The following is a 19,632-nucleotide window of genomic DNA, read 5'->3' as shown; positions in this document are numbered from 1 at the left end:
TGAAGCACTTTTTTTATTACATTATTTTCACTGGAGTTCCTCTTTAAACCCCCCTAGTGACCAGGCCATTTTTAACTAAAGAGGCCACTGCAACTTTAAGGGCTCACTGCAGGGCCGCACAACTCAGCACACAAGTGATCCCCCCCCCTTTCTCCCCACCAACAGAGCTCTCTGTTGGTGGGGTCTGATCGCTCCGCCAATGTTTTTTTTTTATGTTGGTTTTTTTAACCAAAGTGTATTTTTTATTTATTAATTTTGCCTCCCTCCCTCCCCTGGCCAGCCAATCACTGCAATTGGCTGTGATAGGCTTCAGTGCATCACTGCCGAACGCTTCTGTGTCCCCAGTACAGTGCTGCCTTAGATCTCAGCGCTATACAGCCCTATTAGATGTCGCCATCTAACAGTCTCTGAGCGGCGAGACTGAAGGCGGAGCGCACTCTCCTGCTAGCCCCATAGAAGGCCGTTCGCGCCAATCGGCATGGAGCGGTCTTGGGGCTGCCGCCACATTCACGATGTGGAGTGGTCAGCAAGGAGTTAAGCTGTAAAACAGCAGAGCTAATGACCCATTGAACTTTCCTGCAGTAAAACCTTATGTCAAGCTGTCTCTCACTGTTTCTTGGCTGTTTAAAGCCTCATCTACATGCATAGATGAGGCTGCGATCCGGCGGCTCGATTAGCCGCCGGATCGCCTCTTCCGCGTACCCGCGCGTGCCAGCCGCGTCCCCGCTCGCCGCGCGTGCGCTGCATTCGATTCCCCGCCGGCGCCGCTTATCTTCCGCTCGATTCCCTGCCATTGTCCCCTCGCGGGGGGCGAGCAGGGAATCGGCGGAAGCAAGATCCGTCCTTTTGGATCTTATCAATCGAGCCGCATCAGCGGCTCGATTGATAAGGAGCATCGCGGCCGCATCTACGTGTGTAGATGCGGCTTTAGTGTTTTTAGAAAACATGACTGTATTCAACCCAGTGGGTCAAATAGCTCAGAGAAGCTCATTTGCATAGTAACAACTGAAGTTTTGTAACTCTTCCTGTACTGGAAAACAATAGGAGACTCTTTTCTTTGCTACTAATATTGTATTTCTTAGCTGTACTACACACAAGTCACTATCTCATAAGTTTATTTTCGCTTCAGGTGTGCTTTAAATAATTAGCAGTTGAATGTAAATACTGAAGAATGGCAAAATGTGGTCTCGCCAGCAAGGTATGAAATATCGCAGGCATAAAAGGGGTTAATTCATCTACAAAGACTGGCTGGTGCCCTTGTGCTCCTGGCTGTGAGATACCAGAGCAGGAAGTACCTTGTATGAGAGGCAGATACAGGTGGTATTGGTCCAATTCTCCGCTGAACACAGCAAAGCCCTGGCGTTTCAGCAGCATGGCCTTCTGCTCACTGCTGGGGTACAGCTTCAAGGAACTGCTCGGCATGTCTGTCAAAGAAGAAGAAAGTACAGTCAAGAGAAATGTACTACAGGTAATCCTGATTGTATATACTCACTGAGCTCTTTATTAGGAACGCTGTTCACCTGTCTATTCATCAAGTTATCTAACCAGGGGCGTAGCAATAGGGGTTGCAGAGGTAGCCACCGCATCGGGGCCCTTGGGCCAGAGGGGCCCCGAAGGACTCTCCCTCAACTACAGTATTAGCTCTCTATTGGTCCTGTGCTGGTAATAATTACTTCTATAGATACTTTGAATAGTGGTAATTATTAACAAACTGCTCCCCATCCCCTTCTTGCACCTCTGACACTGTAGTTGCCATTGGCAGGTTTTGGTATGCCGTAACAATTGTTATGTATAGAGTGCTTGGGGGGGCCCCATTGTAAAACTTGCATCGGGGCCCACAACTTCTTAGCTACGCCACTGTATCTAACCCACTAGTCATGAGGTGATAGTGCTGTGCATTAAAAAAAAAATGCAAATAAAAGCTAGGTTCCTCGTGGCACCCTTCAGTTGCAGGATCCTAACATGCTGGTTTGAGGTTTTCTGTAGCTGCTGATCTTCTGGGGTTCTAACTCACAACTGTCTCTAGAGTTTACTTAAAGGATATCCAAGGTAAAAGTTAGAAGTGTTCTAAAATGACAACATACAAATAATGTCTAAGTAGCTGTGTAAACATTTTCCTACTTTTCATGTTACGGTAAATATCAGAGGCAAAAGCTGTAATTCATTGTGTGCAGATTGTAGCTACGTTTGGAATGTCTAATTTGCAGAGTTATGAATCTCTGCAGTCTGACACGCTAAGAACAGTATATTATTGAAGCAGATTATTTGAAAATAGGTATTAGGTTTCACACGCTACATTATTACAAATGTTTACCACGGTTTGCAAAAGTATTCGGCCCCCTTGAAGTTTCCCACATTTTGTCACATTACTGCCACAAACATGAATCAATTTTATTGGAATTCCACGTGAAAGACAAAGAGGTGTACACGTAAGGAGTGGAACGAAAATCATACATGATTCCCAACATTTAAAAAAAAACCCCCAAAAAAACGCAAAGTGGGGTGTGTAAAATTATTCAGCCCCGAGTCAATACTTTGTAGAACCACTTTTTGCTACAATTACAGCTGCCAGTCTTTTAGGGTATCTCTCTACCAGCTTTGCACATCTAGAGACTGAAATCCTTGCCCATTCTTCTTTGCAAAACAGCTCCAGCTCAGTCAGATTAGATGGACAGCGTTTGTGAACAGCAGTTTTCAGATCTTGCCACAGATTCTCGATTTAAATACTGCACACGCAAACGTAAACGACATTATGCACAGCATGCACCCATTCAGTAGAACAATGTTGTTCAAACCACATTGAACACACGTGGCCGACATCACGATATCTGGATCTGCCGGATGGATCAGGTAAAATGCCCGGTGTCGGGCGCTTGTCGTTGCAGCTTGAAACTGGACCAATTACAGTTTCTATAGGTCCAAGTTCAAGATGAATAACATATACACTAAATTTGCTTGCAAGGAGAAATTTTTCGCATTTCAAAAAACCTGGTGAACATAGCCAGGTCTGATGAATCTGGATGTCTGCGGAGACACGCAGATGGTGGGGTCAGAGCTTGGCATGAAGAGCCTGTATCCCTGGAGCCAGCCTGCCTTGTGTCTGCAGTCCAGGCTGCTGGGATGTGGTAGGACAGGAGATTTGTAGCATGAATGTGCAGCTGACAAATCCACAGATACTGTGATGTCATCATAGAAAGCAATCTTACACAAATGTGACAACATCTGAGGCTGTTTATAGAACAAGGGAGGCCTCACCCATTATAATTATAGAGCTCCTAATAAAGTGCTCAGTGTACATGTCAATGTGCTAACCAATCCCAGTTCCCTTTCTTATACAGTATATGTAAGTACTGGTTGCAATACTAGTACCCAATCCCGCTTCCCTTTCCTATATAGTCCTGGTTGCAACATGGCTGGTTGCAGCTATTATGGGAGCCTGGGGCAAAAGTAACTTTGGGGCCCTACTGACACTCTTCCCCCCCCCCCCCCACACACAGCAAATCCACCTCCAGTGCCCCATCCTACCCTCCCACCGTCATAAAGTATCATCAGGTGTCCATCTTATGTCCCCTCAAAAGCACTGTTAGGATCCCCATTATTTCTCTCCGCACAGCAAAAACTTACCTAATCCAGGCAGGACACAGGCAGCAGCACCACACTCTATGCTTCAGACTTTGGCTAGGTAGTGCAAATTTGACCCCCCCTCCTCTCTGTATAGGTAGCCATGTGTCCCAGTATTACAGTAGATAGCCCCCCCCCCCCACATAGAGCAGGCTTATTATCACCACGTGCCCAGCGCCTCCTCTATCACTACAGCAGCGTTGCTCCTCATGTGACACGCCAATATGTGTAGCCATGGTGACGGAATGCTGGATGAGCAGTTGGTAGAGAGCTTCCCTGACTATACACCAAGAGGAGAGTAATGCCTCACCACAGCTGAGGGCAGCAGCACTTGAAGGCTGTCTTGCCCACCCCCCTGGCTATGTGGCGCCCTGAGTTCAGGTCAAAGTCCAGCCTGGACTGCAGGTTTATCTTAACAGTTTCCATAGCTTGCAATTATGTCTTTTTTTCAGAGGGACAGTGCCTCTTTGGGAACCAAATCCCTCTATCCCTCTTTCAAGAATGATGTAAAGATCTATGTAAATATATGTATTTTTCTACTGAAAATGTGTTTAAAGAGGAGCTGTTAGGTATAGGGTCTCAGAGAAAAATAAATATTGGCTGTACTTACATTACATATGCATTTCACTGTCCACGTTTGGATTTCACAGAATTTTTATATAGTATTTGCAGAGAATGATGCTCCTGACAGCTCATGGCAGGTTCCATGTTTGTCTGTCTTGTATGAAGCCAGTTGTGATGTAATATCCTCCCTGCTTCCTGATGATTCGACTCACAAAAAAGATCAGGATCAAAGATCCTAATGGTTCATGATCCAGACAACACTACTGTGCAGTGAATATTAATTAGCCATGTGGCTAGGAACAATAGTGGACTCATGCAGTATACTTTAAGGGAACATGTGCCCTGTGAACAGCACATTGATTTTTCAGTGCTGTGAGCTGGGCTGCAAGATACAAGCTGCTGTAATATGAGCCTGTAACTTCTCACTGTGAAAGCAGCCTTAGGGCGGGATAGGGAAATGAAGGGGAGGACCAAGGGAGTGCAGTGGGGAGAAGAAGCAGCCCCAGAATGCTTTGCAGTATCTGTTATGCGTCCTGCCGGCCTCCTTAGGAGCTTGGGAATAAAGAGCCTTGCTGTTTAGCAAACATCAAAGTAAGAGAGATTTTTAACTTCAGTATTGCCTTTTTGGCTTCCTTAACACAGGAGAATCGAGGTTTAAATTAGCTTCTGCAGCCTGACAGTTACTCTTTAATATACTCCAATTATTATTCCCCTCATTTAAATTGATATACAGTATTTCTTAATTTTAAATGTTAAAATAAAAGGACAACTAATAATGATAGAGAGGACCAGTGTGGTCTGAAATTTAAAACTTTGTCTTTTGCTTCTGAATTCTTTCTGGTATCAGTGACTAGTGGGTGTGGTTAGGGGTGTCTTAAAGGAAACCAGAGACAGTTTAAACTATATAAACTATAAACTTATACTTACCCAGGGCTTCCTCCAGCCCCATAAGCACGTAAGTCCCTCGCCGTCCTCCCGCGGTCTGCCATTTAGCAGTGATCAGCCCCAGTACCTGGCTGTCGCACCAGTCATGGTCTTCTACGCAGGAAAGGAACCTCCGTGCATGCGCAGAAGACCACGACTGGCACGACTGAGCCAGTAACCGGGGCTGATAGCGCCTGAACGGCAGACTGCAGGAGGGCGGCGAGGGACTTACGTGCTTATGGGGCTGGAGGAAGCCTTGGGTAATTATCAATTCTGTAGTTCAAACCATCACTGGTACACGTTAAGGTGTCCCTCTTTCTTATCTCAAAAAGTTGGGAGGTATGATTTTCTGCACTTCCTTTTAGGGGTTGGGCACTGCTCTATGAGAGGGGGTATGACCCCAGCTGACAATTAAATCTCTAGAGGTACTCAACAGGGGTGGGGGTGTGGCCAGGACTGTCAGGCTCTTGGAGCCCCGAAAGAGTGCAGGTGGAACCCTTCCATCTACAGATGGAGACATCTCTCCTGTGGTCATGAAGTCAGAGGCTCAATACAATACATTAATATTATACTTACCTGGGGCCTCCAGCCACCTCCAGACTGACTGCTCCCTGGCCAACCCCCTCCTGGATTGTCCGCAATGGGCCCTGGAAAATCCTCCAGTCAGGGGCCAGTTGGCGCAGTCCAGCTGCGGGCTGCCATCGCCGGGAACGTTCTGCATCTGTGCAGTAGTACTGCACAGGAGCAAAACGCTCCAATCAATGGGGGCTCACGGCGGCTAGGCATGTGCAGTATGCCCCGGACCGGAGGACTTTTCAGGGCTAATTGAGGAAGATCCAGGTGGTGCAGAAGGACGGCGAGGAAGCGATCAACCTGGAGGGTGCTGGAGGAAGCCCCAGGTATGTATCATTTTTTTTCTCCTTCCCCCATCTCAGGTTTACTTTAACACTCATTTTGTACTACTTAGGGCATGTTCAGATAGTGAGAGAAGTAGTGCTGAGTTAATAAAATGGAATCCTGCTTTAAACATTAAAAACCAGGTAGTGGGGGGGCGGAGCCGAACATGGTGGCGTGAGGACGTCTTCCCTCAGAGCTCCGGGCAAATAGCTTATATTTTTCTAATAATGGAGGACTCCGGAGGGTTTCCAGCCACTACAGATACCTCTAACGCTAAGGCGAATCGCAGGGACACAAAAGCCATCCCAGCAACCTTGGGTCCTGCCGCTTCATCATCCTCGGTGGCTAAATATTTCACAGGCCCGACCACGAGGCAGCGGACAGACAACCTGCTACTAAACCCAATGAGCCGCCTGGGACCAAGAACCTAGAAGACATCTGGGATTTCTTAAAAGGACTCCCTACAAAGCAAGACATGGCCCTAAAGACCGAGCTCTTACAAAACACAACCAAAACTGAAGTTGCTAACTTACGCGCAGACATCTCAGCTATAACAGACAGAGTGTCGGAGGCAGAAAAAGAAATATCCACTTTACGAACTGAAGTGGATGACCTTAAAGCAGCACAGAAGAAACAATCTACGCTGCAATCTCTTTTTCGATCCCAAATAGAGGACTTGCAAAACCGCAGCCGGCGGAATAATGTCCGCCTGAGAGGCCTGCCAGAAGCCACGCGCTCTGAAGATCTAATCCACACAGCAAGAGCCATTTTTGATCGCCTCCTTAACCGTCAACACTCACCACCGATCAGAATCGATAGGATTCACAGAGCTCTGCGCGCACTGCCCCAAGGCGAAGCTCCTCCGCGGGATGTCATTTGCAGGGTTCATCACTTCGAAGTAAAGGACGCCATCATGGCCGCGGCGCGCAGATCGGGCCCCATGGACTTTGACGGAGCTACTATAACGATCTTTCAGGACCTGGCACCATTCACATTAGCTCAAAGGAGAGCTTTGCGCCCCCTCTTGAATACATTACAGGATAATGGCTTTACCTATAGCTGGGGCTTTCCGTTCCATCTCTTTGCTAAAAATGAACGGAAGTCTGCAATACTCCGTATGCCTTCTGATGTCCCGGAATTTTGCAAGGCCTTGGGAATCGAGGAAGTGCCCCTACCGTTATGGGACCCAGATCTTCTGCTTACTGCTGGACCCCAACGGCCCGGGGGAAAGAAGCCTAGGAGAAATCCTTCAGGGTCGTGAGTATGTCTATTAGGAAAACAGGTGTTTTGACAATCTTCCTTTTACAAAGCCACTGGTATGTCCTTATACCAGTTAACTTTTACGTTTCTCCCATCTACAAATCAATAACTGATGCTGCCATAACAGGCATAGCATACACATGGTCAGCTAGTTTGCAGCCGAGATGCCGTTTAACTGGACAATGTTCGCTTTGGCAGAACTTATACTCGGCCATCAGAGAGACACAAGTCCCTGCCTAATGTCATAGTAACATGGAACCCATCACATGTGTCTTGCCGGGTTATTTGCAGGTTTTACTGCAGCATTATCTTTCATGCTTTGTTTCCGCACCGGCCTACATACTCTCCTCACCGAGACCTTCCTAAAGGCCCTATAATGCCTTATTACGAACTCATGATGCGGATCTTACCACGTATGCCGTTTTGCTACCTATGTTCTTAGCTTTGTGATCGTTTAAATTTAGCTTTGTGATCGTTTAAATTTATCTTGAAAAATCTAGAGCAACTTTGAATTGAGCTAAGCTAATATCGATTATATATACTACTGTTACCGTAATACCCATGATAGAATACCAGACTGTTAGATGTGGTTCTATTATTGTTCCTTATAAAAATCTGGTCGTATCTTGTATAGGGGTTTCCTCTTATACCCAATGATTAGAAATGTGACAGATGCACAGACATCTCCTTATATAATGTTTAACCCTGTCCCTGGAACTAGCTGGCTGGGTTGGATACTCCCGGGGCCCCCATGTGTACTATCTAGTGGGTGCCCGGAGTCTCTGGTGTGGTCGCTGTGTTCCCTCTGTACCTCCCACATGGACGCCCATAGGGCGATAAACACTTTTACCCAATTATTACTGATGTTCGTACTTTGGTTCAAAAGTTTTCAGTGGTTGGCAATTACTGCCAGCATTTCTTGTTGTCATATACTTTTCTGTACTCTTTACCTGTTCTATCCTCTCCTATACACTTGTCCCGTGGCGGGCTGCCCCTTCACAGCCTACGGCTTTCTACACTACCTAAAAGTTCCTTAAAATACAGACAATCAATGTAAGGGGCCTAAACACTCCGGAGAAGCGGAGAGCTCTTCTACGACTTTTGCATAAACAAAAGGTTCAAGTGGCATTCCTGCAGGAGACCCATTTTAGAGGCTCTAAACCTCCTAAACTAACAGACAAATATTTCACAAGAGCTTTCTTTAGCTCTTCTCCCGACTCCAAAACAAAAGGGGTTGCAATCCTGTTAGCGAAAAGCGTTGATCTATCACTCCTGCAGGAATGCCACGACCCTGCGGGTAGATTTCTTTTTATTAAAGGCACTTTCCTCCATAGAAAGCTCACTTTCGGAACGTTATATGCACCTAACAGTGGTCAAGTCACCTTTCTGACTAGAGCCCTAGAGGCCATGGATTCCTTCGCTGAGGGAAGTTTGATCCTAGGTGGAGATTTTAACATGATCTTAGACCCCTCCATAGATAACTCCTCTGGTCAAAGCTCTTGTACTAATAAGGCACTCAGACAATGCAAAGCTCTATTATCAAGTAGACAATTAGTAGATGTATGGAGAATTCATCACCCTAAAACTAGAGATTATACTTACTACTCTAAACTCCACAACCTATATACCAGAATTGACCTTATGTTGATTTCGCAGAACCTCCTCTCTGAGCAGGTGTCTTCTGACATAGGCCAAGCCATCCTCTCAGACCACTCACCAGTCTCTATCACACTAGGAGTTAGACCAAAGACCCATCTACCTAGGTCTTGGCGCCTTAACACAGCCCTCCTACAAGAACCAGAAATCAAACTTCGCATCTCAACTGCATTAGAGCGCTATTTCGCAATTAATGATAACGGCGAGGTGTCCTCTTCTACCCTCTGGGAAGCCCATAAATGTGTCATACGGGGTGTATTTATCCAGGAAGCTAGCCGCTTAAAAAAGGAAAGGGAAGAAACAATAGCAAAATGTCTGAATTCAATCAGGGATTTAGAGTCCAGACATAAAAACTCACTTTCGATACCTGAACTCCAGATGCTGGAAACAGAGAGAGAAAAACTCAGAGGTTTATTGCTATTCAGAGAAAAACAAATTGCCACTAAATGCAAAAGAACGTTCTATGAATACGGCAATAAATGTAGCAAAATACTCGCTAGAGCCCTGAAAGTGCAATACGCCTCCAGTAATATTTCCAGCATACAGGACGCCAGAGGTCATAAGCTTGTTAAAAATGAAGAGATTGCTGAGGTATTCCGTAATTATTATCAGTCACTATATAACCTTAATAGCACACGCACCTGTGTGAGTGACCCTATACTCAGTCAGGATATCTTGCAGTACTTACGTAGATCTGGACTCCCGGCTGTGTCAGATGAGGTAGCCCAGGATTTAGAGGAACCATTTTCCGAAATGGAAATTAGACAAGTCCTTAAAGACTCCCCAGCGGGCAACGCCCCAGGCCCAGATGGCCTACCGCTCGATTACTATAAATCCTTTAAGGATACACTCTGCCCATACTTAACTAAAATTTTTAATGATTTAACCCCTGATGAAGGTCCGGCCCTCTCCCCACCACGTGATATGTTAAAAGCCCATATTACAGTCATCCCGAAACCGGGTAAGGACGCCACCTTGTGCTCAAATTATCGGCCGATCTCACTGCTAAACGTGGACTTAAAGATCATGGCAAAAATCATGGCGAACCGCCTGGCTCCACTTATGCCCGATCTAGTTCACCCAGACCAAACAGGATTCATTCCGGGGCGTGAGGCTCGAGATAACACCATTCGCACCCTGGACTTGATTGACTGGCTGCATAACAGGGGATCCCCAGCCCTCATTCTCTCCACTGATGCGGAAAAAGCTTTCGATAGGGTGGACTGGGGATTCCTTGAGGGCACACTTAGACATATTGGTCTCAGGCACAAGATGCTCTCTAGAATTCTTGCGCTTTACAATGGCCCTTCGGCACATGTTAAGGCGAATGGTGTTGTTTCAGAGGCATTTGCAATCTCCAACGGCACACGGCAAGGCTGTCCCTTATCCCCTTTAATCTTTGCTCTTACTATTGAGCCGTTCCTTCGCACGGTTCGCTTGAACACAGATATCAAGGGGATCCAGGTGAACTCTGAAGAGCACAAGGTGGCGGCCTACGCCGACGATCTTTTGTTTTATCTACACAACCCCATTATCTCCCTCCCTAATCTTTTCAAGGAACTAGACAAATACAAAGCCCTTTCTAATTATAAAATCAACCTAGATAAATGTAATGCCCTAAGCATCCTCCTTCCCATGCCATTAAAAAAACAACTGCAATCTAATTTCGCCTTTAAATGGGGCACCTCTGCTATTACATACCTGGGGGTGCAGATCCCAACAAAAATAGAAGATGTGTATAAACTAAATTTCCCTCCTCTCATACGCAAACTCTCCCAAGATTTACAAGACTGGAACCGCCCTCATTTTTCGTGGTTCGGCCGTATAAATATTCTCAAAATGAATATTATGCCACGTCTCCTATACCTATACCAGGCTCTCCCTATATCTCCTCCACCGACCCACTTCAAAGTGATTAAAAGATTATTCCTGAATTTCATATGGAGGGGAAAGCCAGCTAGAATAAAATATGCCGCTATGATTCTTCCCAAGGCCCAAGGAGGCTTAGCTGTACCTGATGCTAGAAAATACCATGCAGCTGCTAGTCTGGTCAGAGTGGTTGATTGGCACAGACACCCTGCTCAGAAGAGATGGGTCCAAATAGAATCAGCACTGGTAGAACATGACCTTTCACTCCTACCCTGGCAGGTCAAAAATCCTCCCGCACCATCTACATCAGTTAAGTCTACTCTCAATATTCTAATGAAATACCGCAAATCCTTCAACCTCACTCCCTGGCCTTCACCTTTAATATCTATACTCGACAATACATTGTTTCCCCCAGGTTGCCACAGTAATGCCTATGTGCCATGGAGGATGGGCTCGGTTCTCAGAATCAGGGATCTTTTGGTCGACAAAAAATGGCGTACAATTCAGCAATTAAAGGAACTGCGAAATTGTCCATTTCTGGACCCTTGGAGTCTAATGCAGTTTATCCATTTTGCCGGTTCAATTGGCTCAAGGGATCAACTGTCTAGGCCTTTAACGCAATTCGAAACACTATGCAATGGACAAGGGCCAATAAGAAAATCACTGACCACTATATACCAATTGTTATGCACAGATGAGACCTGGTCACATTCCTTAAAGGAAAAATGGGAAGCTGATTTACAGACCTCATTTACGGATGAGCAGTGGGATAAAATCATTCTTTTAAACCACAAATCTTCCATATATTCCAGGGTCCAAGAAACCAATTATAAAATATTAACCCGCTGGTACCTCACACCCACCAGATTACACAGGATTTATCCCACGGCTGATCCAAAATGCTGGAGATGTAAACAACAACCAGGGACCTTACTCCACATCTTTTGGGATTGTTCCATTATTAAAAGGTTCTGGTCCAAAGTGCAGGCTTGTATTAAGGAGCTCACAGGTGCCGATCCGGTCGCAGATCCTGCCTATTATCTCCTCTATCATATGCATAAACCTATCAAAAAAATCAAAAAGTCTCTTACAAAACACTTACTGCAGGCAGCAAGAGTCTCTATAACTCGACACTGGAAAGATACTAACCCTCCCTCAATCTCAGAATGGATAGCTGAACTTAAATTTATATACGAGATGGAGTCACTCACAGCTTCCATCCGTAATACCTCTGAGCAATGTTCAAGTACTTGGATGCCATGGCATGAATATCTAGAGTCTGATGGTTACAAGGAACTGCTTTCTGCCTCTCCTCCATGAGCTCCTTAATCTTCGCCTTTCCCCCCCCCCCCTTACATTGTCTTTTAAAAGATTTAGGTGAACTAGCAGTTACTCACAAAAAGTTCAGAGGGGGTGCCCCGCCACGTGGACGTCTTCTTTTTTCCTCTTTGATCTGTTCTTTCTCTTTTCCTTTTCTTACCTTTCTCTTACTTTCAGTTATCATAGGATGATCCTTGTCAAACTGGTTGGAATCTTATGTAGCACCTTCAAGTAAAAAACTTCTCTTTCACCAATACATACTCAGGAGAGCTTGAGTTTAGTAACTGAGGCATACTCTATCCTGCTCTACTCATGGGTGTTCTGGGATGTGTGATCCCTATGGGCTCCCAGACACCGATGGTCTTCTCTATTTGCTGCAATGCCTCATTTGTTTAATCATTAACAATCCTCCATATCATCTCAGTTCTCCACATATATGAGAGCTGGGAGGCCATATACACACTCTCATAGGTTCAGCACTGGCTGGCTGAAAAAGTTGTGCACGTTATTTTTCCTTGCAAGTGTATTTGACCAACGTATGTACTCTCATCCAGTTGTGATTATGTACCATCTTCCATGTACTTGTGATAAAGCTTGTTATTCTTTTGGAAAATTAGTAAATAAAGAATTTACAAAAAAAAAAAAACCAGGTAGTGCACTCACTCATCAGATCCTTGAACATGGTCTTCTCGTGGGTCAGAAAGTGATCAATGATGGATTTCCAGCTGTAAAACAAGAGCAGAAATGAGTAAATAACACCCAGACATAGTGCTGCAATGCAGACATGGCTATCACTCCATCCTCTTACTGCAGGCAGGATGTGTCCATCTGGAAGAAGCCCGGGTCCATGTACAGGTCCAGCACCTCCTTCTTCCAGGCACGCTTGGTGTAGGCATAGCCGCTGAGACTGCTGAGAAGCTGGGCTCCGGCTCGGAAACTGGGAGCGTTATATGCACTAGAAGGGACAAGACATTAATAACATAAGGAAGAGTACTGAAGTCATCAGTCGTAAGCAGGGCTTATTAGTTGTATAATTGATATGTGAGAACAGCTGGGGAGCCTAAAGCCCAAGGTGCACACTGTCCCCTAGATGGTGCTCACATCTGGATGAAACGCAGCAATTGTGATCATGTGATCACCCGAAATCAGACACTATAGAAACATGGCTGCTTTAAAGTGGAATGAAACTCCATATTTACTAAAGCTGCGTAGTCACCACCCAACAGGTCCAGCAACGTCCCCTTGATGAGGGACGTTAAAGAAAACCTGTACTGAAAAAAGTTCCCCTGGGGGGGTACTCACCTCAGGTGGGGGAAGCCTCTGGATCGTATCGAGGCTTTCCCAGTCCTCCTGTGTCCCACTGCGGTCTCGCTGCAGCCCCCGGAATGCACAGGCCATAAATCGACAGCCTGTGCAATATTTACCTTTTCGGGCTCCAGCGGGGGCGCTGTTGCAGCTCTTCAGGAGCAGGAGACTTGCGTCTGCGCAGTAGAGCAGCCCGACGGAGATCAGCTATTTTCACCTATCTCCGTGGGAAGAGCGGATACTGCGCCTGCACTGGAGCCAAAAGGTAAATATTTACATCGCCGCCGCTCCGGGAGGATTTTCTCCGCCGCCGCGTGACCGAGGAGGACGGGGGGGGGGGGGGGGGGGGAGCCTCAATAGGATCCAGAGGCTTCCCTCACCCGAGGCGAGTTTTTTTCATTACAGATTTTCTTTAAGCGATGCCTCTTCCTGCTCATGACGTCATGCGACTGCATGACAGACGTGAACAAGAAGTAAGCGATCATGGTACTTTTCGTGGAGTCGTTGGGGATCTTAATATTCCGATCCACGTGTCCGTCGCTTAACTATGCGTGATCACCGCGGGACGGGGGGTCAATATCGGGTAACATCACCGCAAGTATCGCCGTTATGAGGCTTTACTTAGCTTGCCTATCATGTTGTTTTTAGTGTACACTGGAGAGATTAGTACTTAAGAGAGATGTGATATGAAAAAAAGAAAATAATTCTGCTGGTTTGCATCTTTACCGTTTCCCTGTGAGGCTAAAAGTGACATCACTTCAGCCCCCCCCCCCTTTCCCTTTTTTTTAACCTAGCTCAGTGTTGATTTTCCCTCCTTACTGCAACAGCTTACTGTCACCCCCACCGAAAACATTGCCCAGACAACAGGCTTAAATCAATGTGTAAATTTATCAAAAGGAAAGATTCAACTACCATAGTGTCCTGATCTAATTCAAAATAGGAAGCTTTCTGTTTGCATGCTGAGATAAGCTTATTACTGTAGCTTAAAAAAAATCCTCCCATAATCTTACTTTGACCAGGTAAAAAGAAAAACATGAGGACACATAGGGACCCATTTGGAAAAAAAGGGGTTTATGTATATATTTTTGGGCCACTATTTTTGGTCTATTTTTTATTCTTAATATAAGGGAAGACGCCGAGAGCCCAGTATAGTGTAGTATGTACTGTAAATTGGGTATAGAAGGTAAGTATAGGTAGATTATACTCACAACCAAGGGTTACCGTCCAGGTAACCACTATGAAGGCAGGTGAGGAGATTAGACCTGTCCCCACTCAGGATTAAGAAGTCGCTCTCTGTAGATCGGGAAAAAGAATTCCCCTCCACCAGGGGTGGAAACAACTGCAAAAGTAGTACAGAGGCGCCAGCAGGGTAAAAACAATATTTCTTTAAAATGGTTAAAATGAAGTAGGTAGCGGTGGACTTACCCCTCCAAAACAGACACAAAAATTGCTGTTTTAAGCAAAAATCAGTTTATTTACATACTCCAAACAATGTGCAACGCGTTTCGCGGGTATATCCCACTTCCTCAGGCAATAAATAGGAGCATATCACCCATGCGGTCCGGAACATAGCCTGGTGCCTCTGTACCGGACCGCATGGGTGATATGCTCCTATTTATTGCCTGAGGAAGTGGGATATACCCGCGAAACGCGTTGCACCTTGTTTGGAGTATGTAAATAAACTGATTTTTGCTTAAAACAGCAATTTTTGTGTCTGTTTTGGAGGGGTAAGTCCACCGCTACCTACTTCATTTTAACCATTTTAAAGAAATATTGTTTTTACCCTGTTGGCGCCTCTGTACTACTTTTGTATTTTTTATTCTTGGATGTTACAACCCCCTTAATACAAATAAAGTGTAATGGATAAGGGACATGACGCAAAAAGTAGAATTACAATTCAATGTAAAATCCCTTGTGTTTACAGATGGTAAAAAGTATCTTCAGTTTATAGTAAAGATCCTGGTGTGATTACCTGTGATTTCGTAAATAGGGGAAGACGAAGTAGAGAAGACGTGATATTAACGGAACTGCTTTCTCCTTCTCGTCACTTCTGTACACCATGTCCAGGAGGGTGGCCAGAACCTTCACAGGAACAAACATGTGTGAGACCCCTATAAGGAGGCAATCTCCCCTTCATATGTCATGCTGGAAGCTTAGTGAATTAAGGGGAATCTGAAGTGAGATTGATATGAAGGCTGCCAAATTTATTCTTTTTAAACAACGCGCATTGCCTGCCCTGCTGATCATCTGCCTCTAATACTTTTAGTTATAGACCCGGAACTAGCTGTAACAGATGTTTCTGACTGAAGTCTGACTGGAGTGGCAGAATGCTTGTTTCAGGTGTGCGACTACTGCAAGCAAAGAGATCAGCAGGACTGCCAAGCAACTGGTATTGTTTAAAATTAAATAAATATGTCAGCCTCCATGTCACTCTCACCTCAGGTTCACTTTAAGCTTTCCTGCTATAGCAGCTGCATATAGCACCCAATGGAAACTTATTTCTAGAAAAAGCAAGACAGGTTGTACTTATTACAGCACACAAACATTTCAACAACCTTTCTGAGATTCTTTCAAAGTTCTGATTTGACCCAGGTAAGGCTTGAAAACGTTTTGAATTATAAAAGACTATTTAAAAAAAATTCAGTCCAAGTTTGCTGGATAATTTATGTTATCCTGAATTCTTTAAGAATATTATTTTTGTAAGTATTTTTTTTAAAGATATGTACATAAAGTACACAAAAAAAGGTATTTTTTTCAGATTTGTACATAGGTTCCTTGATGTTTCATCCCATAAATGCAGATTAGTAGTTTTCTTTGACCGCGCAATAGCTGCCACCTACTATATGGGCTTGTAATCATTCAACTTGATAAAAAGACATCGAAAGAAACAAAAATCAATAAAAAAATAGGACCTAAAGTTATATGAATTATCAATGGAAAGGTAATCTGAAATGGATCTTTTTTTTTCTTTTTCAAAAATTAAAGCGGATCCGAGATGAAAAACTAACTATAACAAGTAACTTGTCTATATATCTTATCTAAAGTTTAGATAGTTTACACAGCATATCTATCTGCAAACAGCTTCAAAAGTTTATGATTATTTATTCCTGTGATACAATGAGGGCAGCCATGTTCTGTTTGTCACATTGTCACAGGCTGAGGGCTGGAGATGCTGCTTGTGTGTAAATTCAGTCCCCTCTCCTTCACCCTCCTCCCCTCTGCAATCAATGGCTAGTAACCTCCTCCTCCTGCCCAGACTGAGCTCCCATAAGCCCTTGCTACAGTGCCAAGTCATAAAAGGAGCTGTGGGCGAGGCTAGTTTATAGGTAATTAGAGTATTCAAACAAAACAAAAAAAGTATTTGGCTTGAGGAATGCCCTATAAACTATGTGAAAGGAACACAATTATGCAATGAGTAAAAGTTTATCTGATCCACTTTAAAAGACATATAGTGGACAGCTGCATGGCTCAGTACTGCATCCATGACTACAAATCTAGAGGCAGGGGGGGTTGAATACATTTTTTAACATGGTGGTGGTGCTGGTAGGTTAAATTATTGCTACCCTCCAACTGATTTATCATTTGTCAGACTGGGATGTCGTCATACAGGGGATGGCTGGCTTCAAGCTATGTATCCACGGCCAGTGGAATCGAGGATCACCGCTGACTATCAATCGTTTACACGTTCGTAGCAAACTACCGTTAAAGTTAAAGGATAACCGAGGTGACATGTGACATGATGAGATAGACATGTGTATGTACAGTGCCAAGCACACAAATAACTATGCTGTGTTCCTTTTTTTCTTTCTCTGCCTGAAAGCGTTAAATATCATGTATGTAAGTGGCTGACTCACTGCTGACTCAGACAGGAAGTGACTACAGTGTAACTCTCACTGATAAGAAATTCCAACTATTAAACACTTTCCTAACAGAAAATGGCTTCTGAGAGCAGGAAATAGATAAAAAGGGTCAACAGCTCATAGATTTTAGCTCTGGCATACTTCAATGAAAGTGTCATTGAGCAAAAACAATAAAACAGTTAAAACTTAAAAAGTAGATTTAAACATAAAATAAAACTGTGGAATATCATAAAAAGTCATTTTTAGGAGAAGAAAGATAGATACAATCGTTAATTTAATGACTTTATTTTCACCTCAGGTGTCCTTTAATGAGGCTTGGGAAAAATCCTCCACGATTTGGTCCAACATGGCGGTTGTTTAAAAACTAACGATCGCCACAGGTGGCATGTGTCGTGAAACATTATTCAATGCATTTTCGCTAAACAACGTTATGCAATATAGTGGAAAAGATAGTTTGCTGAAAAATCGCGTCATGGTATGGACCTTAAGAGCGATGCTCAAACATCTTCTCTTAGTCTCTGGTACGATTGTTCATTGTGCCAGAAAGTTCTATGTATGGATCATACGGATAATGGGCCTCATATCTATATCCTGAGCAGTCAGTACTCACCTCTGCTAGCATGGAGAGAGCGTGCACACTGTACACAGACGGAGCGGAGGCTGACACCATAGAGGACTGTGCTGGAGCGTTTTCATCTGTATAGACAAAACAATTATTATTAAGCTACAATAGAACACCCCTGAAGTTAGAGGGATATGGAGGCTGCCATATTTATATCCTTTTAAACAATACCAGAAGCCTGGCAGCCCTGCTGATCTTGCATCAGTCCACATCACATCCCAGAAACCAGCATGCCGCTAATCCAGTCAAACATCCATCAGACACACAACAGATCTGCATGCTGTTTAGGGGTGGGGGGGGGGGGGGGGAGACGACGACGACTATGGCTAAAAGTTTTTGTGGCAGAGGATCAGCAGGACAGCCAGGCTATTTGCATTGTTTAAAAGGGAGTAAATATGGCAGCCTCCATATCCATTTTACAAGTATTATTGTCATCAATTTTTTTCCCTCTAAAACATTAAACACAGTAAAAAAATAATATGAAACACTATGAGGCTGCTTTGAATGCATATTTCCACTTCACTGAAGCTGACTGATATAATTGCTGACTGCAGGACAACAAATTATCAGATGCACTCCTAGAGAAGTAATTAGTAAGCAAATAGAATAGATAAAGTTCTCAGGTACCCCCCTACCCCCAAAAAAGATCCAGAGACCTCCCTGATCTCCACGAACCCTCCACTACTGGTGGAGACCCTCTTCTTCTTTGCGGTTGCGCTCCCCTCCGTGAACGAGAGTGGCCACACTGCGCAGCAAGTACCATGCAATATCCCACATTAGTGTTGACTACCTGGGTGGGGGTGGGGAAATTCGTCACCAGGGGAGCCTCTAGACCAGTGTTTCTCAACTTTGTCCTGAAGGACTCCGAACAGTGCATGTTTTGCAAAAAAAACACAAACATTCACATGTTCACCCTATGTAGTTGAAGGGTAAACTGAGTGAATACAATTTTTATGTAGATACTTTAAGTAGTCCCTCATATTACATAGAAGTGGTAAGATTGTACAAAAAAGATGTATTAGTGAGCGCTTAAGACAAAGTGGAGTGGCAACCTCAAAGCCTTGTACGAAGAAATGTCGCTCTGCAGTGATTGGGACTTGACCAGTTTGGGGTCACGGCTGTACAGATATGCCACTACACTGCTATGGAGGTCTGATGTTGTTGTGTACCACAAAACAGGCAGAGGAAATAGGAGAACATTGCCTTCGCCCTTCACTCAGATAAGACAATCGGCCAGGCAGATCGCTCGTCAATGCACTGTGGGGAATTGGGGCCACTGTAAACGCGTTAGATGCAAATATTATTTGGCGACACAACTAATACCTATACAAAGCTGGTTGAGTGGGGACAGGCAGGATTCTAGTCTGGCGGCTGAAGCAGACATTGCTGGCTCCTATGAATTTTTATGTGGGGCGATATATCGATACGAAGTGTCAAATGACCCTGTGGGTACGAACCTTATTAATACCACCATTAAAATATATTTAAAAAAAGCAAACTTCTTGGAGAGCCCATCCAATATGCTTCACACAATTCCCCATTATGGGGCAACCCTAATCTCCCAGAACTGCAAACCAGCTGGCACACGCATGGTGCTAGATATATCTCACAACTTTTTATAGATGGGTCATTTAAGGTTTTTAATACTCTCAGATCCTAATTTTATCTACCTAGATATGTATGATTCAGCTATTTTCAGTTGAGACATGCCATTAGGGCATTAGAAATTAGAGC

At 44.4% G+C, this 19,632-nt stretch overlaps 1 protein-coding gene across 3 annotated transcripts in view; it reads right to left on the bottom strand.

Annotated features, from left to right (window-relative positions):
• DOP1B (DOP1 leucine zipper like protein B) overlaps positions 1-19,632 on the bottom strand; it is a 232,104-nt gene that overhangs the window by 9,606 nt on the left and 202,866 nt on the right. For all 3 annotated transcript variants that reach the window (XM_068270459.1, XM_068270460.1, XM_068270461.1), the window contains 5 exons: positions 17,887-17,972; positions 15,389-15,498; positions 12,920-13,066; positions 12,775-12,836; positions 1,296-1,424 (listed from right to left, as the gene is read on the bottom strand). In XM_068270459.1, coding sequence (XP_068126560.1) covers positions 1,296-1,424; positions 12,775-12,836; positions 12,920-13,066; positions 15,389-15,498; positions 17,887-17,972 — 534 coding nt within the window. The remainder of the gene's footprint in view (positions 1-1,295; positions 1,425-12,774; positions 12,837-12,919; positions 13,067-15,388; positions 15,499-17,886; positions 17,973-19,632) is intronic.

This window comes from Hyperolius riggenbachi, chromosome 2 (assembly GCF_040937935.1).
Source record: "Hyperolius riggenbachi isolate aHypRig1 chromosome 2, aHypRig1.pri, whole genome shotgun sequence".
NCBI classification, from domain to species: Eukaryota; Metazoa; Chordata; class Amphibia; order Anura; family Hyperoliidae; genus Hyperolius; species Hyperolius riggenbachi.
The sequence above is the reverse complement of the archived record's forward strand: the minus strand, read 5'-3'. Positions and strand labels throughout refer to the sequence as shown.